Source organism: Ammospiza nelsoni, chromosome 19 (genome assembly GCF_027579445.1).
Source record: "Ammospiza nelsoni isolate bAmmNel1 chromosome 19, bAmmNel1.pri, whole genome shotgun sequence".
NCBI classification, from domain to species: Eukaryota; Metazoa; Chordata; class Aves; order Passeriformes; family Passerellidae; genus Ammospiza; species Ammospiza nelsoni.
In genome coordinates, this window is record NC_080651.1 from 11740839 (window position 1) to 11756854 (window position 16016).

General features: G+C 54.1%; 1 protein-coding gene across 1 annotated transcript in view; it reads right to left on the minus strand.

The window, feature by feature from the left end:
- The window catches only part of RNF213 (ring finger protein 213), a 45700-nt gene that overhangs the window by 19433 nt on the left and 10251 nt on the right, over positions 1–16016 (minus strand). Inside the window, exons 12-31 of the mRNA XM_059485692.1 lie at positions 15762–15915; positions 15141–15287; positions 14474–14572; positions 13711–13833; positions 13219–13399; positions 12493–12666; positions 12079–12237; positions 11168–11787; positions 10719–10884; positions 9957–10174; positions 9319–9459; positions 9044–9205; positions 7456–8596; positions 6802–6995; positions 6290–6442; positions 2043–5627; positions 1561–1697; positions 1167–1262; positions 637–755; positions 45–167 (exon numbers count right to left, since the gene is read on the minus strand). Coding sequence (XP_059341675.1) covers positions 45–167; positions 637–755; positions 1167–1262; positions 1561–1697; positions 2043–5627; positions 6290–6442; positions 6802–6995; positions 7456–8596; positions 9044–9205; positions 9319–9459; positions 9957–10174; positions 10719–10884; positions 11168–11787; positions 12079–12237; positions 12493–12666; positions 13219–13399; positions 13711–13833; positions 14474–14572; positions 15141–15287; positions 15762–15915 — 7892 coding nt within the window. The remainder of the gene's footprint in view (positions 1–44; positions 168–636; positions 756–1166; positions 1263–1560; positions 1698–2042; positions 5628–6289; positions 6443–6801; positions 6996–7455; positions 8597–9043; positions 9206–9318; positions 9460–9956; positions 10175–10718; positions 10885–11167; positions 11788–12078; positions 12238–12492; positions 12667–13218; positions 13400–13710; positions 13834–14473; positions 14573–15140; positions 15288–15761; positions 15916–16016) is intronic.

A 16016-nucleotide genomic window follows, 5' to 3' on the forward strand; every position in this document is an offset into this window, starting at 1 on the left:
AAGTGTGGGGCCACAGCTCCCCCTCTCCCCAGCACACAGCTCACCTCTGGCTGCAGCTGGCTCCTGGGAGAACACCTGGCTGATGGTGAGGTTCTGCAGGGCTGTCAGGTCAGAGATCATGTCCTTGGACCGGCGCAGGTCGTCAATGTGCACCGACTGCCACAGCCCTGCAGGCACAGAACAAGGAATCACTCCCAGCCTTGTTCTTCCAGAGCAGCTCCCCCAGAATCACCTGCCAGCCCCTGGGTTACCTTCACAGGTCACCAACTCTCACCTCTAGCTGCAGGAGGGGAGAGCACAATGCCCTCAGACTCTGCTGCTGCACACATCCCTGCCTGACAGTTCCAAGGTTCTGAGGCTCTCAGAAGCCCCCAGAGCCAGAGGAACCTTGCTGAACACACCAGCACCTGCTCCAGGGCCTCTGGAGGACAGCACAGCCACAGAGTCACCCTCATGGCTCTGTGCTGCTCTCCACGACTGCAGAGGGGACCTGTCTGTCAGCAGGCAGGACAAGGTGCTCCCTGCCAGGTACTGCTCCCCTGGGCAGCAGCTCTGACAACCCACAGGACACACCGAGCCCAGCTTGTCAGCACTGAAAGGAACAGACTGCCTGAAGGGACAGATGGGCACACCCACCTCCATGGAATCCCACGTAGGAGGTGCCTCCTTTCAGCCGGGAGAGCTTCATGATGAAGTAAACAAAGACAGAGGCCTCTCCCAGGTCCACCTTGTTGATCTCATTGACCACGGTGTACCTGCAGCAGAGGGGAAATGCTGGTGGCACGGCAGGGGCACACAGGGGCCCACGGACACGGGTCCTGTCCCACAACAGGCACAGGTGACCCCCACTCCTCCCTCCCAGCTGTGGTGCTGAGCTGCCACCTCCAGCTGTGCCCTGAATGATCCCGTGGCCCTCAGCCCTTCGGGAATCCTGCAGCCAGTGCCCAGAATTCACACTTCAAAGGGGATTATCTGCTCATTTCACCCAGCCTAGCTTACTCTGACTTCGGGTATGCATTATTTGAAATACAATCAGTGCATTTGGATTCATTCTGCTACAGAATAAAGGATTGCACATTGCTGAGTGTGAGATCCCCAAAGAGCACCAATAACCAAACACAGGGAGGAGTGGCCAGGCAGAACTGAAGCACTCCACACCCACTCACTTGGCTGAGGCAATGAGCTGGGCATTCTGAGAGCCACCTTCAAAGTCTGTCTGAATAATGAGGACTTTATTTCCTGTAGTGGAATCCAGGAAATCCCTGAAGAGTGAAAAGAGATTTAACAGAAGTCACTGAGTATAAAGATCAAACATTAAAGACCACAGAGCCAGTCACTCCACACTAGCTTTGGCTGCTGCAGGAGGAGAGAGAAAACCACCAAACCCCATCTCATGTGATGGAGCTGACAAGGTTTGTCCCTTATCAGCAGATATCTGGGCAGAGCCAGCCCCGTGCCAGCACAGGCTCCCTTTTCCATCTGTGCTGCTCTGCGTGCTCTGCCCACACACCCTGCACACAGCTGCCAGCCCACTGCAGGGAAACCCCGGTCCACACTCACCGGATGCCCTTCAGGAAGGAGAACTCGGTGTCAAACTGCTGCAGGAACAGCAGCTGGGGCCTCTGGGCCTTGCCCTGCACCTCCCTCTCCAGGCAGGCAACGTCGGCACTGGTGAGCAGCCGGGAGAAGGTGGTGACCTGGGGAGAGAGGGGCAGCGATGCAGCACCTGTGCTTGCAGGGCCGCTAGGCTGCTGCAGAGCTGCACTGCTCCCCCAGCCTGCTGGAAAGCTGCACTGCATCCCAGCCTGCTGCAGAGCTGCACTGAACCCCAAAATCAGCATTTATTTGCCAGCACCCAGCTCTGCACACCCATCACAGCGGCACACACAGGTGGTGCCATGCTGCAGCCCTGGCACACAGAGCTGAGAGGGGTCAGGAGGGCTGGCAGTGCCCCAGCAGGGCTGGCAATGCCCCGGGAAGGTTGGTAGTGCCCCAGGAAGGTTGGCAGTGCCCCGGCAGAGCTGGCAGCGCCCTGGGCTCACCTCGGTGAAGGCAGTCTGTGGCCCAGCCCCTGCCCGCACGTGGGCACCCAGGAAGTCGGCGAAGGAGGTGTGGTGCTGCTCCCTGAAGTAGGTGTGCGCCAGGGCGGGCGCCATGAACACCCCCACGGAGTTGCAGAGGCGGATGACGGCGTCGGGGGTGGCACAGTTGAGCAGCGCCAGCCGCGCCCGCTCGGCGACGCGGGGCAGCAGCTCGGCGGGCGCGCAGGCCGGGCGCAGGCGCTGCGTGCCCTGCAGCACCAGCGAGGCGCAGGTGTCGGCGTGGTAGCCCACGAACACGTCCGCGGGGCTGTACTGCTGCTGGCTGACGAAGTGCTCCTCCGTGTTAACGGCCGTGAACTCCCGCACCCAGCGCTCCAGCTCCTGCACGGCCTCCCGCTGCGCCCTGTCCAGCACGGTGCTGATGTCCAGGTAGTGCTTCTCCAGCCGGTTGATCAGCGGGATGGGGAAGTGCTTGTACACCACCTCCTTCTCCTCGATGACGATCAGGCGGAACTCGGGGTGCACCCGGCACTTCACCCTGTGCGTGCCCAGCCCCAGGTCCACGTACTTCTGCCCGGCCAGGTACACGTAGTACTGGTTGAGGGCGTCGTAGAGGCTCTCGTAGAGGTTCTGCAGGTTGAGGAGCACAACCATCTTGCCGGTTTCCATGCACACCTTCACTCGGTTGATGTTCCTGCATATCTGGGTGTATTCTTGGTCCTTAGGAAAACTGGAGCCAAAGATGATTTCTGGCTGCTGGCGGGCAGTGAAAAAAGCCTGCTGGAGGATCTGCAACGCAGCGTAGTTCTCAGTCAACACCAGCAGGTACCTGCAGTCCCCATCCTCAGCGCTGCTGTAAATGTTCTGTCGGATCAGCTCTATCCTACTGATGTCATGAGCACGTATCTCCCCTTTCTCCAGCAACTTGGAAGTGAATATTTCCAAGGCATTGACGTCATCTTTGCCACCGAAGTTACGAAGAACCACTGCGGCAATGTCCTGAGGTGTGGGCTCGCTTTTGGAGCTTTTGGCTAGGGCAAAAAACATCTTTATGAGGCTGTAGTAGTCACGCAGGCCAAAGAACTCCCTGTTTTGGGCCTTGCAAATGTTCTCATATGCATCTGCAAAGTGATGGAAATACTGCTCAACTTTCTGCAGAGCCCCTCGTGCCGAGCAGCAAATGCCCTTCGCACTCTCGATGAGCTCCTCTCTGCTGGGGTCACCACGAGACACAAAGATGCCTCGATTCATCTTAGCAGGGTCCAAAGCCCAGTTGGAAATCCCAATGAAGCCAACCTTTTTGTGAGGAAGAGGGACATCATCTATGCAGCCATCCTCCAAAAGTGGATGCAAAGTCTTCAGGGGCATTTTGGGAGAGTCTTCTGCCAGCCCAATCTCATCCAAAACCACCACTGATACATACTCCTCCAAGTTCTTCCCTTCCTGGAATCGAGCACAGTGCTTGAAAGTGCCAATGATGCCCTCTGGAGTGGAGAGGGGGCTGCACTGAAAAGACACGAGATGGATCTGCTTCAGGTCCTTGAACAGATCAGAATGAGCTGCTTGGCCCTGCATAGCATCGGCCACGATGGTTTTTGCCAGGGATTTGGAGCTCCCAGGCTTCCCCACCAGAAAAAGAGGGATTTTCAGCTCAATAGAGATGACCATCATGAAGACATTTTCCTTCAAGGCCAAGTTCCTTGCTATGGTATCCCGGAGTGGTACCCCACTCAGGAATAAGTCCTGCATCAGAGTGATTTCTTCCAAAATCTTTTTCTGGGTATCATAAGGCTTTGGGAGGACCTGGCTGATGGCAGTCCTGTATGGTTCCTTCTCTTCCAGGGACGCGTGGTAACAGACCCCGACTGCCAGCACCAAGGACCAGATGACACCATTTCTGTCACTGCTGCCCTTGGGGGCTTTCCTCTCAGCCAGATACTTCTCCAGCTCCCTCAGCAGCATGGGGCTGTGCCTGTAAAACCACTTGAACACCTCCATGCAGCGCTCCACGTCCCGCAGGCTGACGAAGCTGCACTCATCGTCCCTCCGCCTCATGTACTGCTGGGAGGCAAAGAGCACCTCTGTGACCGTCCTCACGTCGTCCTTGGTCACGAGCAGCAGCTGCTCGGCCACGCGCTGCACGATCTGCTGGATGTACATCTTCTCGGTGCAGTTGTTGAGCTGCCCAAAGTCCCAGACCAGCGGGATCATGCTGGGCGGGAGCGCGTGCACGCGGTACACGAGCTGCCGCAGCGGGATGGAGCCCAGCTTCTCCCGGGTGTCGTCGGCCTTCACCCGGTAGCCCAGCCCAGCCAGCTCCAGGCGTTGGATCATCCTGTCCGTGTGCTTCCGGTAGGGATTGCAGGCTGCGATGATCCTCAGGCCAGAGCCAGGGGCCAGGGGCTGCCCCTGCACCGTGCGGTCACACAGAACCTCCTTGATGCTGCTCACGGCCTCCGTCGTGTTGGCTTCGTCGAAAAAGAGCACGGTGTCCAAGCCGTGCTGCTCCTTGTTGGATATAGCCAGGGCTTCTGCTTCTCTGATCCTGGCGTAGATCATCTCTGCGGTGGTACCTCCATGAACCTTGACAAGCTTCATGTTCTCCACCTCGATGAAGCTTCTGCGTAACTGGCACAGGAACTTCACCAGCCTGGTTTTCCCACAGCCCGTTTCTCCCATGATGACCACGGGGATGTTGCAGCGGAATCGCATCTCGATGGCCAGGATTTTCAGCATGTTGTCCATGGTGAGCTCGTAGGTCTCATCAGGGTCAAACACCCAGGGGAGCCCCAGCACCATGCAGAGCCTCTCGAGCTTCTCGTTGCGGGGCAGCTGATCGAAGGGCACGTTGAAGGGAACCCTCTGCATTAACAGGCCCTGGTAGAGCTGGGCAGTCATGATGTCCTTCTTGATGACAGTCCCGTTCAGAGGATTGATGGCATCAATGCGATTCCTGGTCTGCTGGAAGTGGAAACCAATGAATGTCATGGACACACGATCCTCATTGAAAAACAGGTAGGGATGAGGCTCTGACTCCCACTTCTTCCTGATGCGGAAAGGAAGCAGATCTTCCTCCGGAACGTTCTCCAGGTGGGAGGATCGTCTTCCCGAGCTCTGGTCGGAAATGCTCAGGGAGGGGGTCGCAAAGTCCCGCGCCATTAGAATCATGAAGCCAACCACAAAGTTCTTGAAGCCATTCAGAGTGTCCCCGACAAAGTCAGGGTTGCAGAAGACAGAGGCTTCACAGTCCCTCAGCTGCACGTTGAGGAACCAGGTGAAGTTGCGGAGCTCTGCCCAGGAGGGATCCACGACCCCGCAGTGCAGCAGGAAGAGCTGCAGGCATTCTGCAGGGCTGCCTTCCACCGAGAGCGCCTCGTAGCAGAACCTGTCCAGGTTACAGCCCTGGTCAAACCTCTTCAGGTACTGGAAGGGTCTCTGGAAAGCCTCACTGCAAAACTCCTCCTCGTCCATTCCCACGTGCCCGGCACGGTTCCCAAGTGTCTCCATTTCTAGCACTTCTTTGGGAGACTTGCATGTTATTTTAGGGAACACATCCAAGAAGTGATACTTCTGGTTCACTGACATCTGGAGAAGAGTAAAAGAAAAGAAAAGGTCATCGCAGAGCTGCAGCCTCACTCTTCATCAGCTTAGTTAATCTGTTCTTAACAGTCTCCTTGCCTAAAACCACAGACCTGAGGAACAGGAGCCAGCCTTTTCCCCGTGCATCCTTTCATCCATTTAAAGTGCACCAAGGAATCCTCTTCCCTCCTACATTTTCCTTCCAGGAACATGAGCCTGGCATCACCTCCAGCCCCTTCTCAAGGCTGCTTCAAAGAAAACTAAACCCAAGAAACTGCTGGTATTTATTCCATTTGCTTCTACATTCTGTTCTTACAGATCCATATAAATATTCCCCTACTTTCAAACATGCAAATTACCGTGAGGGAGATTGGATTTTGCATTTTTATATTTCCTATAAATGTTACAGTGGGGGCAGTGAGACTAACATGCCTTCAGAAATCATCAACCCAATGAAACCAGACAGGCCTAATTTGCTGTCTGGTGTTAGCGACACTTTGTACAACACCAGGGACACCAGTTTGTTATGGAATACAGCACACCTCCAATGAAATAGGGAACTCCTGTGCTGTGTTCACAGTTACAGTCTCTACAGCTCACCACAGCTATGCACAAACACGTGCAAAGTGACTGAGAAATTCCCAGAAAGGAGCATTGCTGGTACCTACAGGTCTGGCTGTTGTCTTTGGCACTGGGGACCCCTCCAGGATTTCAATGATGTACAGGTGACACTTTTGCCTTAGCCACATATTGCCATTATTATCTGTCAGGTACTGCAGAACCAACAGCTTGAAGAGAAACTCTGGAATGCCACGCTGCACCTGTCACAAGGAGAGATAGCAAAGCACTTCTTTATTTATCCATCACAACTTCACAGAATCACAGAACAGCTGAGGGTGGGGAGGCTCTCTCCTCAAAGCAGGCTCAGCTAGAACAGGCTGCCCAGGGCCACATTCAGTCAGGTTTTTAATGTTTCCAAGGTGGAGACTCTACAGCTTCTCTGGGCAACTGCTCCAGAGTTCAATCACCTAAATAGTATTTGTGTTACTTACACAATAATGAGAGAACACAAGCTAGGGAAATGGCTGGATGAGAAAAAAGAGCTTTAAAGAAAGCTCCTGAAAGGGTCCACACAGAACCTGTAGGACAAGGCAGCTGTGAGAGGGAGGGATGTACTCACTGAGGAGGTGATATCAAAATGGAATATCATGGGCTTTGTCTGGTGTTCTTTCTTCAGAAAAGGCAGGAGAGATTTCAGCACTTTATCTTCATCCACTTCTGGTTCAATCAGTCTGATGGTTTTCAGAAGTTCTGTGCAATCAGGCTGCTCTTCTTGCAGTCTCTCATGCAGCCTCTTCACATACAGAGATTTCCCTGTTATTAAAAACACCACAAGAATTACAGCTATCAATATCAGATATATCACATTAAGACCATAATAGACAGAAGGAAATAAAATGCTTAAGTACTCCATGCCCTAAAATCTCTGGAGCTTCCAAAAAGGCATTCCAGAAGAAAGTCTAAATCTGGTTTGAGCAGCTGGTTGGAGCCTGGAATCCAACACATGGCTCTTGTTTATCTATAAGCTTTATTTCCTTCCACTGCCTGAGAGAAGCTTTACTCTTTATTAGGACTTGAGTCTGTTCTCTTTTGTGCTTGTTTCTAAAGTCAAACCATGGCACAAGGCAACTTCCAGCTTTCACCTCCCTGCACTGACTAGTCTGAATTGCTCTTTTTGACCGAGACGCTTAAATCTTGACACAAAACCTGGCAAGGGCAACCCCACCCTGCTTTTGAGCTCTCAGCAGAGCCCACGCTGCCCATGCCATCTTACCCATGCCAGCTCTTTTGGAGGACACAATCCCAACACACACGTGCTCCTTGAACACGGCTGCGGCCGAGTCGGAGGGCTGAGGCACTCGGAAGTGGCGCTGCAGGTACTGCTGGATCTCTGCCCGTGGCCTCTGGGGAATCATGTGCACCTTGTAGTGGCTGAAGGCAGAGGGCAGGTAGCTGTTCTCCCCCTCGCAGTTGCACAGGATGATGAGCCTGTAGGAGCTGTTGTAGCACTGCAGGTGCTGGAACAGCTCCTCTGCCCTCTTGCTGACGTCGTAGCTCAGCTCATCGGCATAGAGCATGGTGTAGATCTTGTTCCCCCCCTGGCAGGGGATGAGGCAGCGGCGCAGGAACAGCCCCACCTGCTCTGCGCTGGTCTGGGGCGTGCACAGCAGCACCTCGTCAAAGGTGGGAAGGGGCTGCTCGGGGCTGTTCATGTAAATGGCCAGGGCGGAGCTGAGCACCTCGGAGCGAGGGCAGCTGATGAGGTTGGGCTGGCCCACGTAGAGCAGGTCCTGAGGGAAGTCTCTGGTGACACGATCCCTGCCCCTGCTGGCCAGGTTCTTCAGCCACACGCCCAGAGTGTCCATGTCCAGGCAGCTGGGGAGGAAGGAGCCCATGTTGCTCATGTAGCACTCCCAGATGTGCTCCAGCCACGCGCTCAGGTCCCTCTCCCCATCCAGCAGCACTTGGAAGTCAGAGCCAGCCTGGGCTGAGCTGGGAGGGCCCTGGCTCTCGAGGGCTGTGAGCACATCCTGCTCGGTGCAGTGGGGGTTGAGGAAGGAGAGCATCATGAGGGCAGCCTGGCTGGGGCTGCCCCTGCCCAGCTCTGAGCACAGGAACACCAGCTGCTCCGCGCTGTAGTAGTTCAGGTAGAAATGCTCACAACGCTTGGCGTTCATGAAGCTTTTCCAGCTCTCCAGGAAACTCTCCATGGTCTTGCAGAGGGCTGGGAGCACAGCTGCCATATCCCCTTGCCCTTCCAGCACTGGGATGGGGCCTAGGGAGAAGTCTATAAAAACGCAGGATTCTTTGTGGGGTGAACAATACACCTGGGCAAGCCAGGAGCGGAAAAGCATGTTCCCAGCTGAGTACAGGTCTATAAAGGCCTGGGCAAGTCTCTGGACATTGGAAAAGACCTGTGGGAGGACAGAGGAGAGAGAAACAAGCTGATTTACGAGTTTCAGCCACGAAACCACTGGAAAGACATTCAATGAAGAGAAAGTCTTTGGCCCCAAGGTGTGTCAGGCCTTGCACAGCAGCCACAGACTCTCTGTGACTTTTCAACAGCAGCATCCCCAGGAAATCAGGAAGGAACTCCCAGCTTGCTACAAAATGACAGTGATGCTGCCAGCCAGGACAATCCCCAGTGCAGCCAGAGGATAAGGCCACCAACCAGTTCACTGTTCTGTCTCCAGCTTAGTTCCACCTTAGCAAGGAACCAAAGGCAGGAACACAGGAATACCCACGTGCCTGTGACCACCCCCCCAGCAACTCCACTGTCAACCACAGCCTCAAACGCTTATACTCAAGGGAAAACCCAGCCTGGCCCCAACACCAGTAACCCTCTGGGTTTGGAATCTGACCTCAGAGAACCTCTCCACCTCCAGGCCTTGCTCTCCCTTGGCCGACATGAGCATCAGCTTGTTCTGCAGCTCGCGGAGCTCTGCCAGCGAGTACTTCCAGCAGGCCTCGGTGTCCCCCGAGCTCCCCGGCAGGGTGAAGCGCAGGACACTGTCCAAGGAGACCTGCCAGGAGCAGGAAGGAGCTGTCAGCGTGGCTGGGGCTGAGCTCTGCCCCAGGCCAGGGCTGCAGCCCCCGGGCAGGAGGGGCAGAGGGAGCTGAGTGACCTCAGCCTCACCTTCTGGCCATCAGCTGGGGCCCTCAGCACGTAGACCCCTCTGCTGTTGATGGCAGCTGCCAGGGACAGCGAGGACAGCTCCACGGAGCCATGGCTCTCCTTCACTGTCTTCAGCCACTCCAGGTGCTGGGCCGAAGCACGCTGTGGGGAGAGGAGACACTGCACTGCCCAACTGCTCTGAAATGTGATCTCTGCTCACACCTGACCAGGACAAACATCTTGGGCTGGCACGAGAGTTTTGTAATGGAGAAGGAAGAAAGGAATGAGTACTGGTTTCAGCCTGCTCCTTCTGCACAGCTCTTCCTTACCCACTCCATGGGAGGCTGAAAGAGCCCACAGCGCTCCAACAGCTCCTGCTACAGAGGCAGACCCTGCTGAAACATGTAAGAGGTCCCAGGCATTTGCCTCCCCTCTTCCCCACCAAACTTTCACAAGCCAGGCCACACCACATCACACTGGAAAGCCTCATGGTGCCCTGGAGAAACACCAGTTACAGCTGCTGCAGGGAACTTTTGTGCCACAGGAATATCAATAACAAGAGTCACAGGTGCCATTTGGCCAGTGCAGCCCAACTTCCAGTCACTCCTGGAAGGCAGAGAGGCAGGAGGATGCAGAGGCCCCGCTCCAGCAGCACTCACCAGTTTCTCGGGGAGGGTCTCATCGCTGTCCAGGGCTCGCCACAGCTTCTGCAAGCAGCGCATGAAGTCCTCGAAGCCCGAGTCGTGGCGCAGCTCGTAGAGCAGGGAGGAGTAGCCGTGCACAGTGCCGTGGAAACAGGCCACACGGTCCACGTCCATGTCGTTCTCCCCCGCCGAGATGGAGGCCAGGTCAACAAACACCTTCAGCTCGTTGATGTCTGAAATGAGGCACACAGGAGTGAGCAATGTGTGAGGCAGCTCGATACCAGCCCTCATCACACCCTCTATAGGAAATGCAGGGAGAAAGTTTGGAACGGCAGCTCCTGGGTAACTGCCCCCTCCCCATCAGCCCTCCCTGGCCATCCATCCATCCAAGGATCCCCACAGGCCCCCAGGTCCCCATCCAGGATGGGAGCAGTGTCTGGGGGTGCGTTCAGGTGAACTGTGCAGGACAGACAGCTCAGCTGGCACACACACAGCTTCATCCCCTGAAACAACGGGTCTGAACTGAGTAGCAGCAGCTGCTGAAGCCCTCCAGGCCAGCCCAGCTCCCAGCAGGGTGGTCCCTGTGTGCTGCACCAGTGCCTGGGCACGTTTAAAGGGTCCTCATAGCACACTGCACACCAAAACCCATCAGAGATGGAACTCTCAACACCAGAAGCTGCACAAAGCAGATGGGTCAGGGATTCAGTGTTCCTTCTGCCCCCACACAATCTGCCATCCCTTCTCGTACTCTGTGATTCCTGGGTGAGCAGCACACACCTTTCAGTGCCTCTCTGACCCAGCAGACAAACTCCTTCTGCTGGGCCAGCTCCCTCAGACAGCCACGGCGGGGCACAGTGATCCCCTGCAGCAGCTTCTTGGCTTGCACGAGCTCAGGGCTGATGGAATCCAGCTTCTGGGTCTTGTAGGATTCAAGCTTTTCTGTCTGGAAAGCAAAAGGTGCAAACACACACTGAGTCTGGAATTGGGAATGCCACTGGTTCTGCAGAAGGGAAAGGAAAGCCCTCTGCAAAGCCACACCCCAACAGAGCAGCATCATCACCTCCCTTTAAGGAATGACTACACAAAAGCACTTGGAACATCTGATTTTTACCTCAAATAACCATTTTGCTTCAAGAAATGGCTCTGAAAAAGTGAGGTAGACTTGCGGGAAGGTTCAAATTTAGCCAACACCCTGATAGTACAAAGCCAAGGTCAGGGATACTTACTATATGCAACAAGTTTTCCAGGATACTGAAGTCACCAGAGAGGCCTAAACTCTCTTTGACATGGGCAATGATCTTGGCAGCATCCAAGGTTAAATGCATTTCATGGTACTGCTGGATCTGCTGCACTCGCAGGTCAACCCAGCCTCTGTCCTCTGCTGGCTGAAGGCCACAGATGGTGTTCAGCTCCACCCTGAGATCCTCAGGATGATTTGTGAATTCCTGGAAAGTTCTATCCACTGCAGAAAGCGTGAGACTTCCCGATCTGAGATCATCATACAGCATGGCATAGCTGTCAAAGCAAGGGCGGATCACGCTGTTCAAAACCTCATCAAGGTCCAGCTCAGGAGCAATCTCCTCCTCATCCTCATCCTCGTCCTCCTCCTCATCCTCCTCTGGACCGTCACACACATACTCCTCTCCTGCCTTCTGTGCTGCCTCCTCCCAGAACTGCTGGAAGATCAGGCTGTCCTTGAAAGAGTGCATTTTGTGGACAAACTCTTTCAGCTCAGGGCTCAGGCTGTAGAAAGCCTGCAGGGGCCTCTTTCCCAGCATCACAACTTGATTCAGTCTTTTGAAGCGAAGATCTTTTGAGTGTTGAAATGCCACCTCACCAACATTCACTGTAAACCAGAGATAGGCCAGAGGGAGATCAGCTGGTGCAGGCTGATTCCAGCTCCCTTCATCCCCCTCCTCAAGCCACAAAATGCTACCAGGCAGGTGGACCCCTCCAAGTGTCATTTGATGCACAATCACTCACTTGATCCCCTCACTGCTCTGGTTTTACTTCCCCCACCCCTCCTCACCCTCACTTTGGGGCTTAGAATCAAACCTGCTCCCAAAGCCAAGGGATTTTCAAGGAAAATGCTGTTTTCTAGAGTTGCCACTTCCAGACTGCTCCCCCAGAACTCTACCTCTCACAGACTTCTGCACCTTCCTGCACATGCTCAGGAAGGTTCCTACTGCTTTTTCCTCTCTTCTGAGCTGTGTGACTTCCTCATGCCTCAATGCCAGCAGCTCTTTCAGGCTTCTCTGGAGCAGCTCCTTTTCCTCACTTGGTCGTTGCTGGTGCTCTGAAAGAAAACTCACCTGTAGTCACAAAGCAGAGCTTCCCAAGCCCTGCATCCCAACTCAGGCTGGGAACTGCAGAGTCACTAACCCTGCAGTGACAACACACACTGGAGCTGGGAGATCCCTGCCCAGGCTAAGGGAGAGCACTCCAAAGTGCTGCAGCACTTCCTGAGCCTCCCCAGCCCCTTCCTGAGCATCCCCAGCATCACCACAGCGATGCTCTCAGCCAACCATGCCCCTTTGAAGCCATCCCTCACTTGTCTCCCAGATGCAGAGGAACTGCTCCTGGTGCTGGAACACCTCCTCCAGGTGTTTCACCAGGATGCAGCCGCTGTGGATGTCGTCAGTGACACTCATGAGCACAGAGTCTGCTATGGCCATGACATCCTTGGCTTCTTCTGTCAGCTTGTCCAGGAGGTTTCTGTTTGATCCTGTTCCAGACACAAAGCACGTCATGTTTCCCAAACAACAGGGAGAATCAGGAACTTTTCCATGCCATGGCACAGAGTCCTTCCATTTCCTACTGAGCCCCTACCCAAGAGCCTGTGGACTCACACCACCCTCCAACCCCTCATGTCTTTTTGAGCAAAGCCAGGAATTTAGGACAGAAATGTGGAAACTTTCCACGGAGAGCCCGGACCCAAACCCTGTGGGGCAAACAAAAGCCACTAGGATCCATTCACTTGGCCAACTCTTTGGGCATTTTTGTGTGCCAATAACTTGTGAGAACTCCTCAGAGAAAAAAGTTATGGTCCACAAATCGTGAGGAAGCTGCAGTGGATTAGAAGTGGAATAATGGCTCCCTCTTCCTTGGCCTTCCCTCTCCAAACCCAAAGAGTTCCCTCTCCAAGCTGAATAGTTCAAGCTTTGAGATAGGGACTAAAACAAGAGCAGGACAATTCCTCTCTGCTGCTCTGTGCAGTGGCAGCAGGGGGGCAGAGAAAAGCTTCTCAGGGCCTCCTAAAACCCAACTACAGACCTACCATTAAAGTTGAAGGTATGTTTGATGTCAGGCCACGTGAGCAGGTGGTGCAGAATTGTATCAAAATCACCCTCAGACTGCCCAGGCCTGACTGGCCACGACTTGACAATGACAGCAGACACGAGCTGGCTGAACTGGCCCATGTTGTAGGCAGAGATCTGCTCCAGGAGATTGCTCTGCATCTGCCAGGGCACACAGAGGGGCAGGGGTGGGTCAGACCCTGGGGTCCCGCTGGGTCTGTGCCTGCCAAACCAGCCCTGTGACACAACTGACTCCAGAGCTCACAGTGGAAACACATCACAAATATTCCTCACGGACCTCATTTCCTGATTTCTTGTTGATATTTTTGTTGTTGCTTTAACAAACAACCCACAGCAGCTCAAGCAACATCCACCTTCCCCTTCCACCACGAGGCACACCCCTGTGCAACAGAATTGCTGGGGAATTTAACTTTTCTGTCTCCTCCCTTCCCCTACCAGGGCACACACCATACCTGGCAAGCTGCAGGCACAGCCTCCACAGCACAGTTGTGGAAGCACCAGCTGATGCAGGGGTCCATCTGCGTGATTTGGGGATGCTGACAGCAGTACACCAAGATTTGGTTCACTGGAGGCTCCTGAAGGGCAAAAGGGAGATTTCTCATCAACTCAAAAGTGTTTCTCCTGGCAGCATGAAGCAGTGCTGCTATCAGGACAATAAAAGGAACCTGAACATCAGCCCATTTCTGAGGGCCTGGGAGAGAGATCAAACAAACAAATGCTTGGAAAAGACTTTAATGACTTCCATCTAAAGAGTGTGATTACTTAATATCCACCTCTCCAAGCCAAGCTCACAGCAGAAAATATTTGTTTCCTGATTTCACTGTGAAAATCAATGGCTTAAGGAAATGTGTAACTGCTGTAGGAAGGAGATGAGGAGATGGACAGTGTCACTTTGGAAGGGACTAACACAGCTGGGTGTGCATTTGGGAGCCTGAACAGCACAAGGAATGAAAAGAGAGGCACCAGCTTGGCTTCTCTGAACCCCATGGTGTTTACTTTGCACTCGCTGGTTCTTAAACCCACAGAGGTGACCCAATTGTTCAGAATGTGGATTTCCTCTGAAGCACCAGGACCTGCAGCCAGGCCACTGACCAAGGTTACAGAGCGGGACTTTGTCATGGCCAAAGCCACTCTGCACCTGTCCTGCTCCAAGCTCAGCACAAGCCACTGCATCTGCTCTGGACAGCAGCCAAGGCTGCCTGGAGTCTCCCCTACCTGCTGGATTCTTTTCTTCAGATCTGCAAGTAAAGTGTTCCTCCAGGTCTGGGTGAACTGCTCATCTGGAAAGCTGATAGTCACAAACTTATTCCAGGCCTGCAGGGGACAAACACACCAACCCAAAGCACTGAGTGCTGGGATTTCACAGAGAAAGGAAATGAAAAGAACAATGTAGAGATGCCCCACACGCCTCAGACAGCCTGCAGCCCTTCCAGATGTTTCCACCCTGAGGAAAAGGAACACTCCCAGAGTTGCAAAAGGCAGCTTCTAAGCCCAAACAGCGTGTAAGTGTCTCAGCTGCTGAAGGAGAGTTTTGGATGAGCCACTTCCACCCTGCTGCTGCAAACTGTCCCAGGGAGGGCCGGGAGCAGCAGCTCAGGCTGGCAGGGCTGCTCTGAGCTTTGCCTGCTGGAAGGCCTGACGACAACCAGTGGGACACACCGGGAGCAGGACAACACCAAGGGGCAGCTCCTCACCCCAGCAGGGCCTTCAGGAACACCAAGGATGAGCAGAGCAGAGGTGAGCTCCAACACTGCCCATCCCACCCGTTCCCTACCCAGCCACAGCTGCAGAGCCCAGCAAAGAGCTCTGAGCAGCAGACTCAAGACCCTGGCTAAGCCACTGCAAAGCCCCTTTGTACTGACATTATCAGAAGGTAACAGACCCGAAGCTCAAAGAACAAAGAGAAGGCCACGTGGTGCAGGTACTCCTTCAGTAACTTCTCCTTTAAAACGTTTCTGAACCAGGCACGAGCTTCCCTCAGAGCTCCACTGAGCAGCCTTGGCACTTCCTGCACAGCATCCCCTGGAACCTGCCCCACACACAGGGGAAGACAACAAAATAAACACAGCTCAAGCAGGACAGCAATGGACAACTGATTTAAATCACTATTTCTAAAGAGAAGGCCCAAACACACCCAGAACACACGAGGCCAGCAACAGACCCAGCACTGCTTGAATAAAGAGCAGAGGCTGGGAAAGTGCAGTGCTTACAGGCAGGTTGTGCTTAAGCTTGTTCCAGGAAGTAAAGACAGCAAATGTTTAAGGGGAAACAAAACCAGCCTTAAAATAAAGCTTATCACAGTAAACCTGAGCACCTGACCTTATTTTCAATAAGAACCAAACTCATCAGGTGACTCCACACCTCTCATAGTATCACAGTCTTGCTTAGAGTGTGAAGTTCTTCAAACTGAGACTGGGTCTGACCCAAACCCAGCATGTTGTGCCACTCCTGTGACATTTCTGGCTACCTTGCTGGCATCAAGCCAAGAGTTCTTGGTACTCACAGCTGGGGGCTGAAGCTGGGCAACCTTGGCAATCAGGGTGGCAGCAGAGGCCGGGATCAGGAACAAGCTCACAGTCCTGGCAGCCTTGCAGAGCCTCTCGTGCAGCCTGAGGCAGCAGGACAAGCAGCCCTGCCAAGAAGGAGCCCCCAGAGCTCTGCAGGGCAGCAACACAGAGGGACAGTTAATTTTCTGCTCAGAGGAAAAACAAAAAAAAAAAAATAAAAACAAAGTAAAAACCCCACCAAATTCAACATG